The sequence below is a fragment of the Trichosurus vulpecula genome, chromosome 5 (genome assembly GCF_011100635.1).
Source record: "Trichosurus vulpecula isolate mTriVul1 chromosome 5, mTriVul1.pri, whole genome shotgun sequence".
Taxonomy (NCBI): Eukaryota; Metazoa; Chordata; class Mammalia; order Diprotodontia; family Phalangeridae; genus Trichosurus; species Trichosurus vulpecula.
In genome coordinates this window covers 38,900,983-38,921,897 of record NC_050577.1, presented here as the reverse complement: position 1 = coordinate 38,921,897, position 20,915 = coordinate 38,900,983, and the positions used below count along the sequence as shown (strand labels likewise).

The following is a 20,915-nucleotide window of genomic DNA, read 5'->3' as shown; positions in this document are numbered from 1 at the left end:
CTGCCCAGGGTTAGTGAAGGTGGGAAAAGGTTAGAGCTGGTCATCATATTTATACATAACTGTTTTACGTATTAAATGAATGCAATATAAGACCATAGTTAGTTTTTAGGTCAAAATACTCCAAAATAAGCTTGACTAGACTGAGAGAAAGAGCCTAAGGTTTTATTCTAAGTTTTGTTCCTAACTTTTTCATGCCACTCTGATTAACAGCATCACCTAAGAGACAGCAGGACTGTTTTGTGTGATTCTCCCATATACAGAAACACTTCTTGGTAAATTTGGAAATTAAGGAAGAAAACAAGCCTTTTTTCAGCACCTCCCATGTGCCAGGCACTGTGCTAAGGAAGCACTTTATAAATATTATCACAGTTGGTGCTCACAACCAGCCTGTGAGGTAGGTGCTATTATGATCCCTATTTCACAGGTGGGGAAGGAAACTGAAAAGGATATTTTTTTCAGGTCACTACAGCGTTATATGATAAGATCATTTAAGACAGGCAAGTTGGCCTAGCTGAAGCAGCATGGCACTCTGAGAACAAGAGGAGACAGAATGTTCTAGGCCAGTCAACACTACTGTTACTCCACAAGTGAGCCACCCTTGGCTGACTCATGAGGGCATGCTAAGGGAAAGAAGGGAGATACCACTCCCTCCCCTCAGGCCTGTATTAGCAACCACACTGGCACATGGGGTGGGCTGCTAGCACGGGTTCTTGATCTGCCTTTATAAAGGAAAGACAGCTTCAAAGGGGTTAATAATCTTACTTTAATTAAACAATGCAGAAAGATATACAAGTAGAAGGTGAAGCACCCAAGAAGAACTAACATCATCCCCTAGTTCAGGGGAAAGGTCAGCACCCTGCAAGTGGAGAAAATCAATTATTAACAAGCAGAGTGATCTGACAGACAGGGCTCCCACTGTCTAGTGATCATAGTACACACTTTACCCATACAGCCCAATATCTGGGTTCACACCAGCCACCCAGAGTCTCATCTAGGAAATCATTCAAAGTATTCTTCTCATGAGCGAGCCCCAAGCCAAAAAAAAAATTCCTCCCAAATATATAGTTTTCAAACAAAGGCTCGGCATCCGATTGGCTCAGTGCCATTTGGTGCAAAAGCCTACATGACTCAGCACCTGATGGGCAAGGCAAAATACCTGGGAACAGGAGATTGTTATGGCCATGGATCCTGGGAAACTAAACTCCAGGAAACAGTAACTAAAATCCACTTTGCTTACGCTTACAGGGCCCATGTGGAGAGAGCTCAGTTGCACCCTGGACCCTAGAGTCCCAGGAGCAGCAGACGTCCCGCTTCCATTCTGGGCCCCTGTCGTCATCAAGGGGAGCAATCACTGTGGAGGAAGGACTCATCTCCCTCACTACCCTCTATACCAAGTGTTGGCTAGCTTCCACTGACTGACAGACAGATAGCTCAAGAATCCCAAGAGTGGGGGTCCCCACCAGGTCAGCAGATCTACCTACTTCTAGCCTAGCCTCCAGAGTCACTGTCCTAGGAAGCAATCCCCATAAAGATGAAACCAGGGAAGCTCCAGAAGAAAAAAGAAGTTCTTTCCATCAAAGTCCTTGACATTCTCAAGTGGTTTGAGATCAGAAACAGATACAATGGACCTGACAATGAAGAAGGGGTAGGACCACCTGCTTTGCTGCTGCGCCCCCACCCCTGTACCCAAAGCTCACAGTTTCTCTATGTGTCATCTCCCCTAGAAGCATGGGGCTGTCTCACTGGTCTATTCATATCCTTAGTGCCCAGCACAGTACTGTGTACATAGTAAGTGCTTCCTAAAATTAGCTTCTTCATTCATTCATGAAGGGTAGCAGGAATGGACTAAATGGTGCCCTAGTCACAGGACCCTGCTTAAGTGGTGAACAAGACCAAGCAAACACAACTCTGTTGTTGGTTGTTTTTTTTTTTTAAGTTGAAACAAAAGAGACGTGTGTTGAAACAGGATTGGATACTATCCAGAAATTCTGACCCTAAAGCAGGCTCAGATGTGAAATGCTAATTCTTTTTTTCTTTCAGTAAATAGCTCTATATATAGGTCTTCTATACTTCAAGGATCTATCATTCAACCAGCGTGGGCACCTACTTCACCAACACAGACACCAAACCAGAAGTTGTCACAGCTCCCCCAAATACACAAGATTTGCCTGGGACTGTGCTGTGCTAGAATGTCCTCTAAGGTTTGTTAACCTGAGTGAGGTCCATAAAAAATATTTTTTCAGTGTAACTGGTTTTCTTTGTAATCCTCTGTATTTTCTTGCAAAAGAGTCCCTGAGCCAGTCCCCCTACTCCACACCAGGATTAGGTGCCAAAGTAGGACTTTGGTGGAGAATACTAGTGTTTCCCAATGTAAAACAACCCTGCCAATCCTCTAAACTGGTATATATAATCTATGGCTTTTGTAAAAAAAAATTTGTGGAGGGTTTGGGTAAACTCCTTTCTAGTGATAATAAATTAATAAGTGGCTTACTATTGTTCTCTAAATGTTACAGTAGTGTAATTTTATTCGGAAAAGAGCAATCAAGATACTCTTGCTATTATGTTTAAAAGATCCTTTTAACCAAAAGTTGAATTCGAATAATTTCTATAAAGACAGAATCTTAGAGCAGGAAAAGACAACACACAATCCATTTTACAAACGAAGGAAATGAACGACTGACCAAGCAGTAAAGCGACTTGCCCAAAGTCATAGAGTCTGCCTAGCGGCAGAGCCCGATCCCCTGCTGGACCCTCTCTGAAATCCATGGCTTTCTCCTTGATATAATCCTACGTTCATCATCAGCTTTACCTAAGCCTTTCACAGGCTTAAATTAGGACATTCAAAATCACTGATATTATGGCCCATCATCTTCCCACACAAAATGTGAAAAGCTAATACATAAATGCGATAATAAAAGAAGTCAGACTCTATGGCAAGCTTAATTTAATTAAAAGGCAATAGGCTTAAAGGATTAAAGAAACTTTAGAAAATTTTATTTCTTATTATTTCTTAAAAGGTTAACCAAACATCTGGAAATACTTTAATCTCATTAGAAAACTTTCACCCTAACAATTACTCACTTTATAGAGCTCGCATTCACCTGTAAGTTCACAAAGTCCCCAGGTATGTCAACATAGCAGGCACCTGGCCGACCATAAATACTGGTTCTCACGGCCTAGATTTATTGCAAAATAGTAGGAGCACATATTAGTATTTTTAAAATCTTAATCTGTATGATTTTATTCCATCTGACTCTTTTAAATTTAGGAAATGAATAATTTTCTAAATTTTCTAGCTATTTCATACCATGTTAGAAACACAAGTTACATGCCTAAAAGGAGAGGCCTTTGAAAGGTAACAAAATACAGTGAGTCTACAATGAAAATGAAGAATGATCGGTCACACAAGCCAGATCTGGAGAGGAAATGTGGCCTGTATTTGGACCATACTGAAAAGTGGGGTAGAAGTAGGTAAACCAGGAAGCTGGAGGCACAGTGGAGAGAAGGCAGGCCTGGGAATCAGGAAATCTGTGTGACCCCTACCTCAGGCCCGCTAACTAGACCCTGGCAAAGTCACTGCAGCTCTCTGCCTCAGTTTCCTCATCTGTGTTGTTGTGAGAATCACATGAGTTAACGTATGTAAAAGCACATGACAAACCTTAAAGTGTTGTATAAAAGCTGGCTGGTATAATTATCAATTGGGAAAGAGAAGGGAATAAGCATTTCTATAGTGCCTACTATATACCAGGGCCTGTGCTAAGCACTTTACAAATATTTTCTCATTTATCCCCACAACAACCCTGTGACATAGGTGCTTTTAATTATCCCCATTTTACAGCTGAGGAAATTGAGGCAAACAAATGGAAAAACAATGGAAAAAACATTGAAATTAAAATTCCTCTCCAATGGTACTGTCTTTAATTAAAATCTGTATTACTGAAGTCTTAAACCTTATTTCTCATTATTTTTACTCTTAGAAATGACCAACTGCCACCTGAATGCCAAGGTTCTACTGCCACCAGGAATTCTTATTTTTGCCTCGGAAGCAATGGTTTTTATGTCGTCTCCTGGGCTACGGGAGCCGGGGCTTGTCAACCCTGCGGACGAGTTTCTGCAGCTCGCTGTTTAGAGTCAGCTCAATAGGGAATCACACCTAGAAGGGTTGGTTAGCAGCATTTCCCTTCTAAGGTGATATTTAAAGACGTTTATCATTTATCTCAACTATAAAGGGTCTTCCCAATATGGAAAATACAGCCAGGGACCATGGAAAGAGAAGAAAATGGTTTTTCATGTAGAACTTTTGTTCTCCAGCATCTGCTGTATTGTTTGGCTTCTTTAATCAAGACAAATGATAAACATCTTTACAATATGCAACAGGCAATGAATAGTCTATGAAAAGTAATGCAATCTGGAACTATCTGGCAGTGTTCCTACCTGTTATATTTTACTAACTGGAATATAATACTTAGGGGAGTAAAAATCAAGATTTCGGGCATTAAAAATAAATAACCCAAACATTATAGATAACTCATAATTACATGCCATACCTTTTCAATGACAAAGGGAATAGCTTCTATGCTGCTTGGTCTCACAGTCAGCTTGCTGTATAACCTACAAGCTTCAACCTACAGACCAAAAAAAAGTTTCAAATTCAGTCTACAGACCGCAATAGTCTTCTACATAGAAACAAAATTAATACATGTTGCTTTTCCATTACAGGAGCAAGTTACAGAACGTAAGTGGCTAAGACTCAAAATAAACAGTCAATATAAACCTGGGGCACTTAAAGCTTTGGAGTCACAGGGCCTGGATTCAAATCCTGCCTTGTCACTTATTGCCCCCATATCCTTTGGCAACCACTGGGGGCATCGGTTTCCTTATCTATTAAATAAGGGATCTGAATGAGAAGGCCTTCTGAAGTCCTACCCAGCTCTATGAAGAAGCAACAGCATTTTTTATTAAGGATAAGATTCATAAACAGGCAAAGAAGAGAATTTTGAATTCATCTAGTATTTCCACTATTACAGAGCTCAGTGTTTCTCAGAACATATAACTTAATCATGAGAAGGTTAAGTATAAAATACTATGAAAATATTTTGAAATTGATAGTGAGATTCTCAAATAGAATCAGGATCAAGGGTCCGTGGAAGTTAAAGAACAACAGATGATGTTTAAGCGTGGATGTCCCCCAAGGTTTCATCCCTGCCTCTCTTCATGTTCTTCCATGGGTTCTACTATCACCCCAAGGCAGCTAACGACACTGTGCATAGGGGGCTGGACTTGGGGGTCAGGAAGACTTGAGTTCATATCCTGCTCAGCTACTTAGTAGCTGTGTGACCCTGGACAAGTCACTCAACTTCTCAGCCTCAGTTTCTTTATCTATAAAATGAAGATAATGGGTAAAGTGCTTTGTAGACCTAAAGTGCTATGTAAATGTTGACTATTATAATGAAGATAATTCCAGATATACACAAAAAGCCCCATAAGCATGTTGGGCACACACTAATATCTCAATTTGTGGGGGTTTTGGCATTTTGTGTCTCATTTTTACAAGCTGTATTTTAAAAGTAAAGTTTAGTTATTATTTTTTTAATTAATTTTTTTTTCTTTGATGAATAAAAATGTTTTTTATGATTAAATATTTATTCAATGTTTGCCTTAAGAAAAATTCCCTGGGGATAAAGCACCCAGATGAAACATCCTAAATTCTAATCTTGCAGCACTAACAGCAGGCTAGACAACTCACTTTGGCTATCCTACCGGTCCCCCAACACTCATCATGTCAAAAATTGAACTCGGGGTTCTCCCCCTAAACTCAGCCCTACTCCCAAATTCCCGTCCAGCCAGGCTGCTCACCCTGGTCACATCGGACTCTTCACTCTCCCTCTCCTCCAGTACCTCGTCAGTTGCCAAGTCCTATCACCTCTACTCCCACACCTATCTCTACCACAATGCTTGCATCTGGCTCACACTCCCATTCCCTCTGCATCAGTCTCCCATTTCCCCTGATCTGATCCATTCTTCCTGCAGCTGCCCAAGGGCAGAAGTCTGATCATGGGTCGTAGTTTGTCCTTTGGGCTTGGGCTCCTCCGCACAAAAACCTTTTGCCTTTAGGCTAGCAGAGAAATCCTTAGTCTGTCTGTCATCTGGCTCTCACCTGCCTTCTCTGGCTTTATTTCATATTACAACAAACAGCATTTAAGTGCCTACTATGTGTGAGGAAGATAAAGACTCATTACTCAAATGGCTTTGTGATTTCACTGATTTGGAGTCCCTTCGGTGATGCAGATCACAGCCCAGCCCTGCCTGCTCATCCTCTGTGCCTCTTGTCCACCTCCTCCCCCAATGCGCTAGAGACATCCTCAATTTCTCCTGACATTGAGACACTTGTCCCGTACACCTCACTCTCCCCACCAGCCTCTCTCCTCTTCCTAAATCACTGTGTCCCCGATGATCTCTTTTACTGCTTTCTTCTTCAAAGTTCCTCCCTGACTGTGGCCCGCTCCCATCCACCATGTACCTTCCCAGTGTTCTCTGGGTGATCTTCATCTTTAATTCTTCAGAGACAAATTTATTCCAAGTCTTGCAGCCATACAGCAATGCTGGCAGAATGTTGGTGTTAAAAAGACAGGCCTTTGTGCTTGTGGGGAGCTTGGAATTATTAATCAAAATTATTAAAGAAGTTCCTGAAGACAGTCCAGCTCCTTGTTCTCTTCCTGTTTAACTCTGCACCTAACTCACCCTTCCCCACACAGTCTAGGTAAGAGGCATTCTTGACCCACTCAGCCTTTCCTGTGTGGATGGTGTGGAACATTTCATACCATTTTATATCATCTTTGTAATTTCAATAAGACCCAGAGCCTGACTTAATGACCCACTTGAGGAGCCAGGGCCTGGGCTTCTTTGTTCTCTCAAGTTTGCCCAGAGAGTATCTTTTCTCTGTCAACGAGGCCAGATCCAGCTGACCTGAGAACATTCCTTCCCCTGTTAACCATTGAGGGATGAGACCCTAATCCTGAGAGACTGCCTTGCTTAATATTCCACAGGTATATACTGCAACTGACCCTTGTCAACACTCTATTCCATTGAGGAAAATCCTCTTCTTGTATCATGGTTAAACATACATGGGGATCATAAAAGCGAGGTAACACAGGCTTGCTGGGTCTGCTAAAAATAACGTGTATAAGTTTTCTCACTTCTTTGCTCAGACAGCCGGAGCTTATGCTCTGACTCCTTGTACGTACGTACAAGTAAGCTAGCTTAGCTATGCTTTAAGGGAAAATAATAAACAACATGGATAGAAAAATTATCACCTAGCTTGTTTGCCTCCTTCAACCAAACTTTCAGGTTTAACAATGGTCACTACAAATCACTTCCAGGAACCTCTGCAATATTCCAGGAGTTGACGCACCAACAGATGAAGGCATGTGGAAGACCTCAGCATCCACAGAGAATCCCTCTTCAACCTGGCCTCGTCAATGGACCTTCTCTGTCATAGCCACAAATCCCTCTGGAGAGCAGAGTTCTGTGTTCTATGGTTCATCTGATATTTAAGAGCAGAGAGTCGCTCAACAGGGTTACTTCTTGGGTATCTTTAATGGAATTGCAGGCAGCGAAGAGATGTAGCAAAACATTCATCAGAGAGGAAACATCAGGTCTTTGAAATCTTTTGGAATCCAAGGACCCCTTTTTACCATCAATGTTTCTTGACTCCCCACCTAATAAGTTATACTATTAGTAAAAAATGATTATGAAAAATTTATGTCAAAAAGCTACTGACTCCAGTAATATTTTGAAATCAACTTGTATTCTATTTGAACTTACAAGAATATCTACATACATTGAAAAACACTTACCATAGATATATGAAAGACACGATTTACTCAGTCCCCAGGAGGTAGGTTCACTTACTGATGGATTTGGGTATCTTTCTGCATGGACTCCATTGTGCCCAGAGAGTTTGCAGCCCAGAGACAAGCAATGGCATCTATATATAATACTAAATTTGACACTGACTTCTACATGGAGCACCTTCTGGCTAAGTACCTGGGGGAACTCCTGGAAGGCTCCCATCATTTCTTGATTACTGTCAGAAGAACCACCAACAACAATCAGAGGCCTGAAAAAAAGAAATTTAAAATGAAGGTAAATTTTCTAAAATTCCCCCGAGTGGTTGATTTTAAGAACAATCAAGAAGAGTCAAGCTGTAAAGCTTTGCACTAAGCATGTCAAACCTAAGTAAATGGCTGAGTGATAATAACAGGCATAAAGAAGAAAGCAAAAGGGTTTGGGGAGCTATGACCAACCCGTGGAACAGAAGACAGGAGAACAGCATCGTGTCTCATATATTCTTCATAGAGCCAAATGGAGTGTTAGAGTTGGGAGACACCTTAGAAACAGTGGGGCACAAACCCCCAAGGGAGAAATGGAAGTCCCATCGAGGTCAAGGGACCTGCCCCCATCCCAGAGATAGTAAGTGGCAGAGAAGACACTGGCACACAGGGCCTCTGACTCCAAAGCTCTCCAAACTCTCCTTCAGTCATTGAAAAAAATCCAACAAAGTAATGTAATAAAATACTGCAGATTAAAACACTGAGAAGCCCATAGTAGTCCTGGAAGTATTCCTTGAAAAGTGGGCCTGGGAGCTACACAGTTCAATCCACCCCAAATAAGAATCCTCTTTACAACATCAACAGCAGCATCCTCTCTTCCATCTGTCCCTTCTCCCTGCTCACAGGACCTCCCCAGTTTAGTGCAAGCCTAGTCAGGCCCTCGTCAGTGATCACTTGTACCACCGCAAAGCCTCCTAATTGGCCTCTCTTCTCTAATCCACATTTTTACTCTAAAGTAACCAAAGTGATGTTCCTAGAGCACAGGTTGGGCCAGGTTGCTTCTCAGCTCAATGGTGACTCCCTATTCTGCTGCTCTCTACAACCCGGCCATCCCTACATTCTTGGTCTTTATTCTGTACTGCTGCCTTTCACACATAATATTCCATAGCTTATCTCTGTCCTTTCCCAGGCCAGGGTTTCAGGGTGTACTCACCTGGGCCCCACAGAATGACTAGCTTCCTTGTTCAAGGCCCAGTTCAAAAGCCCTCTTCTGTGTTACTAAGGCTTTCTTGGCTGATCAGTGTCTTCCTCCCCAAAACTACCTTGCATTTATTTGTCTCCTCTGGTAGTATGAAAGTTTGCTGAAGGCAAGGACTGTCTCATCTTTGTCTTTGTAACCCAGAACCCAGCACAGTGTGCCTGGAACACAATGATTGCTTAATGACTGGCCTTTTTGAGAAGACAGCCCACCACATCTGAAGGCGATGGTGAGAACAGCCCTTGGAATGCTGAAAACTGCCCTGGCTTTGGATGGCTCTCATTGTTTGGAGATTTTTCCTTAAGTCCAACTAAACCTGCCTCTCTGCATGTAAAGTATGATTTTTACCTTCTAAGACCTAGTAAAACACATCTAACCCCTCTTCCACCTGAGGGGCCTTCAAATGGCTAAAGAAAGCTCTCATATCCTCCCAGTAAATTTCTCTTCTCCAACTAAGGGGCCACAGTTCCTCTAACTGATGTCCACAAGGCATGGTTTCTGGTCCTGTTGTCATTGTGGTTATCCTCCTCGGGCCATGCTCCAGTTTGTCACTGTCCTTGCCCAACGTGACACAGAGAAGGAAACACAAAACTTCAGATGCGGAGGCAAGAAGGATTGTGACCCAGGAAAGGAACAGCAGTGTTTACCTCCTTCACTCTGGGATATCACCCTTTCACAAAAGCAGCCTAAAATTGAGTAAACTTTTTTGGCTGCAAAAAACATCCACACTGTTGACCCATCCAGAGTTTGCCGTGCATGAAAAACCACAGATCTTTTCACACACACTGTTGTACAGCCAAGTGTCCCTCCCACCCCCACACTGCACATCAACGAGTGTGGGCTTTACATTCATTCCTACTAATATTATTAGATCGTCTCATGGTTCTAGTTAGCTATCTCCCTAGCTCTGGGTATTTGACAATTTCGATAAGTATGCCTTGATGAACATAACAAGGCTAAGGGCAGCTGCCAGCGCCACAACACTAGGGACTTTCCTTTACGTTATATAGCATTTAGAACTAGACTCCTCCTATCTGAAAGATAATCCTTGCCTTTTAAGCCAATTTTTTTCTTATTTTCATTGATATTTCTGTTTTTATATCACTTTCATTTCCAGATATGTCTCTTTCTCTTCCCTTAACTAGAAAGTCATGCCTTGTAACAAAGACTAAAAGGAGGGAAAAAAGAAGCTCAGCAAAAAAAGCAACATATCAGCCATGTCTGACAGTATGCGAAATATGACCCCAACACAGCCCTCTGCCTCAGCAACAAAAGAAAAAAGGCCCATTCTCTGCACTGGCTTTCAAGGCCAAACTTGGTCACCATAATCCCCAACGGTCAATTTAGATTTTCTGTTCTGTTTACATTACTGGGGTGCTTGTGTACATCACTTCGATGGTTCTGTTCACTTTAGTCTTCACTAAGTCATATTTTCCTCTCCCTTTTTAGTTCTTGACTTCCCCAGCTCGGCCTTCTGAAGTGAATAAAGTCTAAAGCTAGAATGTTACTTCCCACCATAGAATCAATGATGCCACCAAGGTTTTCACTGGATTTAGTGCTAGAAACGATCCTCTGGTCTAACCTCTCATTCTACAATAAGAAAATATAACTGCATCTTCTATCTATGTCACTTTAGCATCTCAGGGGGGCGGATGAGTTTCTAGGTGGGTTGCTTTATCCCATGACGACTTTATTTCTCATTTGAATTATTTGCACTATCAAAATTTCATTCCTGAGTTTTCCATCCCTCCTGGGAAGACTCTTTATATGGCCTTTTAAATCCAGAACCCACTAGCTATCTTTACTCTGAATTATCTGAAATCTATCCTGGGAAAAAATAAAAGCAGCAGCAATGTCCAGAAGTTAATGGGCCTGCTCTCTCCTCTGTAAAATAAGGACCTCAAAAGAAGGATCTCTTGAAGGTCCATTCCTGTTCCCAAATTCTATGAAGAACCTTCTAAGAGCCAGTATCAGATTTATGCACTATCTTTTTACAGACTTAAGGCATTTTCACATGCCTACACTCACATATGCACTTTAATTTCATTTCACAGTGATGGTAAGATCAAAGCACTACCAAGACCTTTGGGTAAATCCCTTCCCTACTCTGGGCCTCAGATGTCTCACAGATAAAAACGGAGGGAGAACTGAGGATTCCTTCAGCCCCCAAACCTAGCAACCCATGAAGACCATGGTCAATGAGACTGGAAGTCCACTCACTGGAGGGGTTCCCTTTTACTAATCATACCGTCACACTTAAGCAAAGACAAAAAAATTATAGGACTTTGAAAAAAAGGTTAAAATTTAAACTGAATTACCAACAATTCATGTTTGCATTTGCCATTCCACCGAGTGCATGGATGAGACCTGGACCAGAAACCACAAGGCAAACTCCTGGCCTAGAAGAAAAACATCACGAATTAGAAGATGTGTGTGTATATGTACATACATACATACATATACTGCTCTATAAATCTTAAAGCACTATATAAGTGTTACTTGTAATAATAACGACAATGAATCACTTCAGAAGCAAATACACAGATCATGGAAATTTCAGAGGAATAGCATTCTAGGCCTTTTTCATTTGTATTTCTACACAATTGAGAATGAGAAAATGCACCAGAGTACGTGAATGTGGTTACACTGATCAATAGGCTGTACATTCTTTGAGAGCAGGAGGTTTCATTTTTCTCTTTGTATCTCAAGAGGCCTGCACAATGCTTGACACCCAGCAGGCTCTCAAGTGCTTGGCAAATCTCTTATTTCCCCCTTTCGGGGTATGTGTATCATGGTGATAAAACTTAAATTATCAGCCTACTCTGGGATCAGAATTTAAGAGAGACTTAGGACCTGTGTTCCTATAATTTTACAATCCATTACATGAGCATATTCAAATTCTGGTGCAGTTATACTGGAGCTAAATCAAATATGGGCTTGTGATCTGCAGCTGAACATTCTTATAGAAGAAAGGAGTCAGTTTTTCCCAGCACTTATCAGATAAATATACTGTTATGGATCTTCTGGGCAAAAGGAATCCTGAAGTATAATGGGATCAAAGTCCCTTCTATGAGGCAGATACTGACTGACATTGGGGGGGAAGCAGAGAGGCAGCACGTTGATCTTAGAGTCCGGAAGGCCTTGGGTTCCAATCCTGCCTCTTAGGCTAATTGGTGAGATCTTTCCAATAATTAGCTTACATCTACACAGCCTTTTCAAGTTTACAAAGTGCTTCATAGATATTATCTCATACGATCCTCACAAAAACCCTGGGTGGTAGGCACTGTTATCATCACCATTTCATAAGTATGGAAACCGAAGCTGAGATGAAGTAAATGATTAATTAGCACAGGTTCCCACAGCTAGAAAGTATCTGAGGCAGGATTTGAATTTTAATTAGAAACAGTATGTTCTGACTGTTATGGAAATGTTTTGGATGACCTATATCAAATTGCTAGCCTTCTCAATGAGGGTATATGGGGAGGGAAGGAGGGAGGGAGAGAATTTGGAGCTCAACATTTTAAAAACGAATGTTAAATGCATAAATAAAATACTTAGGAATATTAAAAATAAAAGAAACAACATATTCAGCAATGAGGGATGAGGGGGGAAGTATTGTTAAAACAGTTCAAATTCTAGAACCAGAATGTTATTTTGCATTTATAAAGTAAGATCTCTTAAAGGTTTTGTGTAATGGATCCCAAAAAACAACCTAAAGATTTCCATGCAGCTTATTCAGAGAGCAAAGCAAAAATAATGAAAACTGGATCCAAGAGCATTATCAGTGATGCAGCAATTCTCCTTTCTGACCAACTCAATTACCAAGTGTTTTAAGCGCCTGTGACGTGCAGGGCATCATTCCACAAAGAAAGCCATGCTAATCCTGGGAACGTACAGCACATACAGGGTGATTCAAGGGAGGAAAGAACACCAACAACGAAATGGGAGGAATCAATCAATCAACCAACATTTGTTAAGCGCCTACTCTATGCCAGGCTGTGCCAAGTGCCAGGGATACAAAGAGAGGAAGAAGACAGTCCCAGCCCTGAAAGAGCTCACAGGGGAGCTCTTAGGGAGAGAACATGCAAACAGGTATATACAAGCAAGGTGTATACAGGAAAATAGGAAATATTAAGGCAGGGAAGGCACTAGAACTGAGAGGGATTAGGAAAGGTTTGCTGTGGAGGTGATTTTAATTGGGCCTTAAAAGAAGCCAGGGAAACCAGCAGCAGTTGAAAAGAGACAGCCTTCCAGGCATGGACAGCCACCGAGAACACGTGGAGCCAAGATAGGGATTATTTGGTTGGTGGAACTGCAGAAAGGCCTGTGATAGAGGAATATGTGTTGGGGAGTGAGACATGAGAAGCCTGGAAAATTAAGAGGGAGCTGGGTTAGGAAGGGCTTTGAATGCCAAACAGAGCACTTTGTATTCGATCCTGGAGGCCACAGGCAGCCCCTGGAGGTTACTAAGAGAGTAACATGTGTGTGGGAGAGTGGGTTATAAGCCTGGGAGCCAGGGAGGATGATTCCCCCTACAGCAATAGGGAAGGTGGAAGAGAAGAACGGTTTAGGGGGAAGATCATGAATTCTGTTTTGGGCATTGAGTTCAAGATGCCTGAAAAGCAGATGGAGATTTGAGACTGGAGGTCAGCAGAGAGTCTGGTGCCAAACAGGTAGATTTGAGAATCCTAAGCTTAAAGATGGGGAATTAAATCCATGGCAGCTGATGAGATTGCCCAGTGAAGTAGCAGAGAGGGAGAAGTGAAAAGAGGGCCAAACAGAACCCTAAGGGACGCCTAAGTTTAGAGGAGGATCCAGATAAGGAGAAGGAGCAGTCAGACAGGCAGGAGGAAAGCCAGGGGAGAGTCCTGGAAACCTAGAGAGAAAAGAATATCAAGGAAGAGAGGGTGATCAACAGTGTCAAAGGCTGCAGAGAGGTCCAGGACAATGAAGGCTGACATCACTGGTAAGTTTGGAGAGGACAGTTTTGGTGGAATGATGTGGTCAGAAGCTGGACTGCAAGGGCTTAAGAAGAGTGAGAGAAAAGCAGAGGCATCTATTACAGGCGGCCTTTTGGAGGAGTTTATTGTAAGGAGCAGAAGAGATACTGGATGCCACTGTGAAGTGAGGTGGAAGAAGAGGTATTGGATGATAGTGGGGACCGAAGGATCCAGCGAGGGTTTTTTCTAGGATGGGGGAGATATGGGCATGTTTGTAGGCTGTAGGGAAGGAGCCGGTAGAGACGGAGAGGCTGAAAAATAAGTGAAAGAGCAGGGATGGCAGAGGGGGCAATCTGCTGGAGGAGATGGCATGGAACAGGATCATCTGAACAATTGCCTTGGGAATAGCCTTGGTAAGGAATGAGGTCACTTCATGTGAGACAGGGATGAAGGAGGAGACGGTGGCAGAAGAGCGTGATAGATGAGGAGTCAGTGAAGGCCTCACTGACACAGTGGTACTTGCACTGAGTCTATAAAGAAAGAGGAACTGGAAGGAGATGCACTTCATGCATATAGGATGGCATGGGTGAATGGACAGTAGCAGAAGAAACCCGGGATGAAGGGGACAGTGAGTCATCTTGTTTGGTTGGAATGCAGAGTACACAAAGGAGAGATAAGGCTGGGAAATCAGGACAGGAAGGGAAGTAGAGAGTAGAAAGTACAAGGTAGCAGATATCACCACATCACACCTATCAGATTGGCTAACACGACAAAACAGGAAAATGATAAATGTTAGAGAAGACATGGGAAAATGTGAACACTGATGCATTGTTGGTGGAGTTGTGAACTGATCCAAACATTCTGGAGAACCATTTGGAACTATGCCCAAAGGGCTATAAAATTATGCATAACCTTTGACTCAGCAATACTACTGCTATGTCTATACTCCATAGAGATTATAAAAAAGGGAAAAGGACCCACACGTATAAAAATATTTATAGCAGCTCTTTTTGTGGTGGCAAAGAATTGGCAATTGAAGGGATGCCCATCAATTGGGGAATGGCTGAACAAGTTGTGGTATATGAACGTAATGGAATACTATTATTGTTCCATAAGAAATGATGAGCAGATGGACTTCAAAAAACCTGAAGAGCCTTATATGAACTGATGCTGAATAAAGTGAGCAGAACCAGGAGAACACTGTACACAGTAACAGCAGCATTGTGAGATGGTTGATTTTGATAGACTTGGCTCTTCTCAGCAATGCAAGGATCTAAGACAACTCCAAAAGACCCACGATGGAAAATGTGGTCCACATCCAGAGAAAGAACTACGGAGTCTGAATACAGATCAAAGCAGATTATTTGCTTTTTTTTTTTTTTGGCTTCTTCGTTCTCCTGGTTCCTCTCAATGGTTCTTATTCTTCTTTACAAGATTAATGTGAAAATGTTTAATATGAATATATATGTGGAGCCTAAATCAGATTGCACGCTGTCTTGTGGAGGGGAGAAGGAGAAACTTTAGAACTCAAAATCTTAGGAAAGTGAATGTTGAAAACTAAAAATTAATTAATTAATTAATATCTAAAAAGGGTAGCAGATGCCAGGCTTGGTCACGTCTTGAAAGCCTTGGTCAGATCAAATATCTGGAGAACTGTGTTCTTTTCTGGGCACCCCAGGTTAAGAAGGACATTGCTGAGCTAGACTGCTAGATGGTTTCTAGAGGATGGAAACCAGGATGGTGAAAAACAGTGAAAGTTTATGAAATGCAAGGAGGAGCTGAGGGATGTTTGGTTTGAAGAAGAAAATCTCTGTCCAGTGTCTGAGGGGCCATCACACGGGAGAGAAAGCCTTGCTCTGTTTAGTTCTAGAAGACAGAAGCAAGGGGTGCAAGGCACATGGAGGCAAATTTAGCTCGGGTTGTACAGAAAAGCTTCCTCACAAGGAGAGCAGTGCAAGGTTCCCCTCCCTGGAGGTCTTAAGCAGGAGGCCTGATGACTAGCCACTCGATGGCTATTTACCATGGGGATCAGGTATGGGCTCGACTAGGTCCCCTCCAAAGCTAAAATCTGTAATTCCTGGAGTTCGTAATTTATATTCTAGATTCAGTAAGGAGTCAAAGGGCCTTTGAACAGGAAATAATATTATAATCATACCTATGCCTCAGGGTAGTCGTTTTGGCAGCTACATGAAGGATGAATTGGAGAGAAGCAGCTAGAGGCAGAAATACCAATTGGGAAAGGATGAGCCAGACAAGACAGGACAAGGGCCTGAACTAGGGCAGGAGCCATGGGCGTGGAAAGAAGGAGGCAGATCCAAAAGATGGTGCATGACCTAGCAACTTATTTAGGAAGGTAGAGTTGGTGAAGGGGGAAAAGGGAAGAGTCGAGGATGACTATGAAGTCAGAAATCTGGGCTGGGGGTGCCCACTATCGTTTTATGGATTTGAAACACTTGACTGATATTTCAAAATCATCAAGAAAAATGGAAAAAATTAAAACAATTACCCTTATTTATAGGCCGAATAACAAGATTTATCATGGGAAACTGTCAAGTTGCATGATTGCCAGTGGTATTAGCAGAAACAACTAATAGGGAAATTAAGTTCTTATGCCTAGCTCCAGTTCAGTCTGCCTCATGAGATAAGGTTAGCGACTAGGCTGCTGGACAAACGACTCTCGTTTGTTACTATTCCCAATAACTACACTACTCAAAGAGCTACCCCTTGGCATCGCTGCCCACTGGCACCCATTCTTCCAGACAAGTGATGTTTCCACTATAAAACAGACACTAGTTTGGCTCAGTTAGCTTTGGTTACCAATGATAATAAAATAGAAATGCTCATGTTACCTGCCTGTCAGGTATCCCACAGCAGATGCAGCGTAAGAAGCCTGAGGAAAACAACAAAGGTACTCAAACATACTGGCACCAACTTAGAGCCTCTGAAACTGTAATGTTGACACATTCAACCTGAAGAAGAAGGGTACATCAAAAGGCCATTTCCACTGTTCCCCCATGTCAGAATTCTAAGCTTAGCAGCGTATCTGGCGCATAGTAGGTGCTGAACCAATGCTGACTGACTGCTATTGTGAAATGAACTCATCAAAACATTTCTGGCCTGTTTTTCGGTATAAGGCTGAAGGGCAGTTAAAAAACTTGTTTAATATTTATACCTTTTTACACTTACTTAGTATTTATAATTAAACTATGGACAAAAGGTTTCCTTGTCAAGTTAATTTCAATCTAGTTTCAATTAAGAAATAAACTTTGGTCCAACTAAATCCTGCCTACCTAGAACATGTTCCCTTTGTACTACGGGAGTCTGTAAGCACATTTCTTCCAACTCCTGTTTCTTCTCATTTTATTTTCAGGGAAAACTAGCCAAGTAAGCTTCTGTCATCCTCCTACTGCCTACAATAATTTCAAAATATTGTAAATGTGCAACCATTCCAAAAGAATGTATTTCAGATGAGCAAGTGTTCTACCCTTTCTCAGCCTAAGGGCTGGGAGTGAAGCACATCATGCTACATTATAACCAGATACCCAAACACACCCACACACACTGAGAAGTAGCATGCTTTGGTGGAAAGAGCATGAGATCTGGGGTCAGAAGAGACTTCATAATGGCTGTGTGGCTACGGGCACCCCAACACTCCGCTGTCTCAACTCTCTATCCTAACTATTTGAATAACTAGAGGTTAAATGATTTGTTTTTTGTCATACAGACAATAACAGGGATCCCTACTTTGTGGCCACTTCCACACCAGGCTGCTTGCACTCTGGATCTCCTGCTTCCCCACTGGACCAGGGGTTCCAGAGGAGACCACTCACCTGGCCTACCCTGGGCCCTACTTCCAACTCTGGCTCTTTATGTGTTTTCTTCCCCACAGGAATGAGGACAGCTCAGTGGCTCAGTGGGGAGAGTGTCAGGCCTAGAGTCAGGAAGACTCCTCTTCATGAGTTCAAATCCATCCTCAGATACTTAGTAGCTGTGTGACCCTGGGCAAATCACTTAACCCTGTTTGCTTCAGTTTCCCCGCTGTAAAATGAGAAGGAAATGGCAAAGCACTCCAGTATCTTTGCCAAGAAAACCCCAAATGGGGTCACACAGACTTGGACACAATTAAAATGACTCAACAACAAAATCCTCATTAGAACATATGCTACTTGAGGGTAGGGACTGTCTCATTTTTTGTATCTGTATCCCTAGTCCTGAGCATAGTCCCTAGCATTCAGTAAGGACTTAATCAATGCTTTTACATTTATTCAGTCACAATAAACCACAGTACTTAACTTTTCACAGGGTTGTTGTGAGGATCAAATGAGACAAGAGACATAAAGTACTTTGCAAATCTTAAAAATCTATACAAATATCAGCTCTTATTATACACTGAAATGGGACAATGAGGGAAAGATAAAACCAGTGAAAACAGAGCACAATTATGGTATCATGGAAACTGTGCTGGCTTTAGGGTTAGGAGGCCTAGATCTGAGTTCCAGGACTGACACGAGAAGTTTTATTGTAGGAAAATCAATTCTACTTTCAGAGGCACAGTTCCCTCATCTGTCATACAGGGAGAATAAGACTCGTACCACATCCTGCTCAGATTTGTACTTTCTGAAGAAAATATTTGGTATGTAATATCTTTTAGCAGATCTGTGATTTCTTGGGGGAGGGAGCTACCAGAGAAGACTGTCCTTTACCAAGAAGACTGGCACCTTCCTGTGAGACATCGGCCTGAAGTATTGAGAGGAGAACTGGCCCTGCGCCACACAGCAGGCATGTACCAGATGATCTGGAACCAAGTCTGACTGACTGACTCCAAGGCCATCTCCCTATTTACTATACTACATTTCCTCTCCTATAAACAAATGTAATTAATGTAAATTATTATTATTGTTGGAACATCACACATAATAGTAAGTTTCTGGTGGGAGGAAGGCAAAAAATTGAACATGAACTAGCTTTATATTCATATAAAGACACTTTATTTACTCAAAAAATGAGTGTCCCTCACAGCTTTCTGACTTATTCACAGGATCACATATTTAGAACCAGAAGGGACCTAAAAAATCGTCAAGTACAACAACCTCATTTTACAGGGAGGAAACTGAAGTCCAGAGAGGCTAAAAGGTAGGAAGGGGCAGAGCTTGGATTTGAACCCAAATCTTCTGACTACAAATCTAGGATTCTTTCCACTAAACCATCCTGCAAAGGAAACCTAGCTTCAGTGAAATTCCCAGCCATCTGATGGCTACTAGGAGGACACAAGTGAGAGTGCTTTATTAAACGCTTGTTGGTTGCATGATAGCTGCAAAGGCTTCACTCTTTTATAACAATAGCTCTTAATCTATGTATGCCCAGTTCCTTCTGGATATAACTGTCCCACTCGAAGGTCATCAGCACATGCTAGGTAGGAGCATTTATCTATCTATCCATCCGTTCATCTATATATCTATCCATTTATCTATCTATCTATCTATCTATCTATCTATCTAGTTCTGCTAGCTCTCAAATACAAAATACAGCCCACTCTGCCTCCTTAGCTGCCCTGGAGTCAGGAAGACCTGCTTCCCATATTTAGGAGCTGCGTGACCATGGGCACGTCACTGAATCTTCCTGAGCCGCGGTCCCCTCGTCTGTAAAACAGCGATCAGAACCATTATTCCTCCCCCACGGAGCTGCTGCGAGGCTCAAACGTGAGTGTTGCGTGGAACGCTGGGCAAGGTTTGAGGCGCTGCCTGAAGCCCGGGGCGCTGCTGCTGCTGCTGAGGCTGTTACTCTCTAACCAAAGGCGCTCTCCACGGGGCGGGGGGGTCGGATAAGTTGTTCTTAAAGAACGTCCTTCGCAGTCCTACGTATCTGAAGGGCTCTTTGTAGCTGGGACCCCCGGGCTCGGCCAGGCTGCTGCTGGGCCTGCGACCCAAACAGCCAAGGGCCCTCCCCGCCCCCTCCTCCATCACCCGCCTTCTAGAAGAACATGCACAAGGGCTGGATCGAGGGTCTGAGGACCTGGGAGAAGACCCGGGTCTGAGTGCCGTCTCCCCTCCTCATTGCTCCTCCCTAAAAACGGAACCTCCTCTGGCCTCAGTTTCCTCATTTGTGAAGAATGAATGAGCGGGTTGGACGGGCGGCCAGCTCCGCCGCCTGGGGATTCCACCGCTTACCCAGGTTTGGATTTGCTCAGAAGCGGAGGCTTGGGACCGCCCCCCATGACCCCGAGTGACCCTCAGAGGGAAGGGGGGCCGCCCCCCACGACCCCGAGTGACCCTCAGAGGGAAGGGGGACCCTGACTCCCCCCCACCCCCGCTCGCCGCCCTCCAGCCCCCACTCACCGCCTGCTCGTTCCTCATGCCGATGTACTTGATGCCCACGGCCTGCGCGGCCACGGCGATCTCGATCACGGGGATGCCCACGATGCCAAACATGTATTCCACATTCTGGGGGAAAAGAGAGCGGGGCGCTCAGGGGGGCCTGGCCAGGGAGCTGGACCCCTACCACCTGGACGCCCTGGGCCTCAGTTTCCCCATCGGTAAAAGGAGGCCCCTCCGGCTCTAAATCTGGAGCCCCCCCATGACCCCCGCGGGCCCCCCCCCCCCCGCGGCCGCGGCCCTTCTCGAAGACCCGGGTGACGCCCCCCCCCGCGGCGGCCGCGGCCCTCGCATGTGGCTGATTCTTACCTGTTCCTTCAGCGCCCGGGCAATGACCTGAGCGCCGGACACCGTTTCCACGTCCTCACCGTCCCCCGACGCCCGGTTTGAAGCCATCTTCCCTCAGGCTACCGATCTTGCTGAGAAGGGAATCCCGCGCCTTTAAATCCTCCTCCCTTCGCCTCCGACCCTTCTCCACCAATGGCCAACGCGCTTCTTTGTGATCGACACAAAG

General features: G+C 43.4%; 1 protein-coding gene across 1 annotated transcript in view; it reads right to left on the bottom strand.

Annotated features, from left to right (window-relative positions):
* Window positions 1-20,818, bottom strand: part of HACL1 (2-hydroxyacyl-CoA lyase 1) — a 41,089-nt gene extending 20,271 nt beyond the window's left edge. Inside the window, exons 1-7 of the mRNA XM_036759800.1 lie at window positions 20,711-20,818; window positions 20,366-20,470; window positions 16,880-16,920; window positions 11,409-11,489; window positions 8,047-8,119; window positions 4,548-4,625; window positions 3,082-3,176 (exon numbers count right to left, since the gene is read on the bottom strand). Of these exons, the coding sequence (XP_036615695.1) occupies window positions 3,082-3,176; window positions 4,548-4,625; window positions 8,047-8,119; window positions 11,409-11,489; window positions 16,880-16,920; window positions 20,366-20,470; window positions 20,711-20,797 (560 nt within the window). The 5' untranslated portion in view covers window positions 20,798-20,818. The remainder of the gene's footprint in view (window positions 1-3,081; window positions 3,177-4,547; window positions 4,626-8,046; window positions 8,120-11,408; window positions 11,490-16,879; window positions 16,921-20,365; window positions 20,471-20,710) is intronic.
* Window positions 20,819-20,915: the final 97 nt, after the last annotated feature.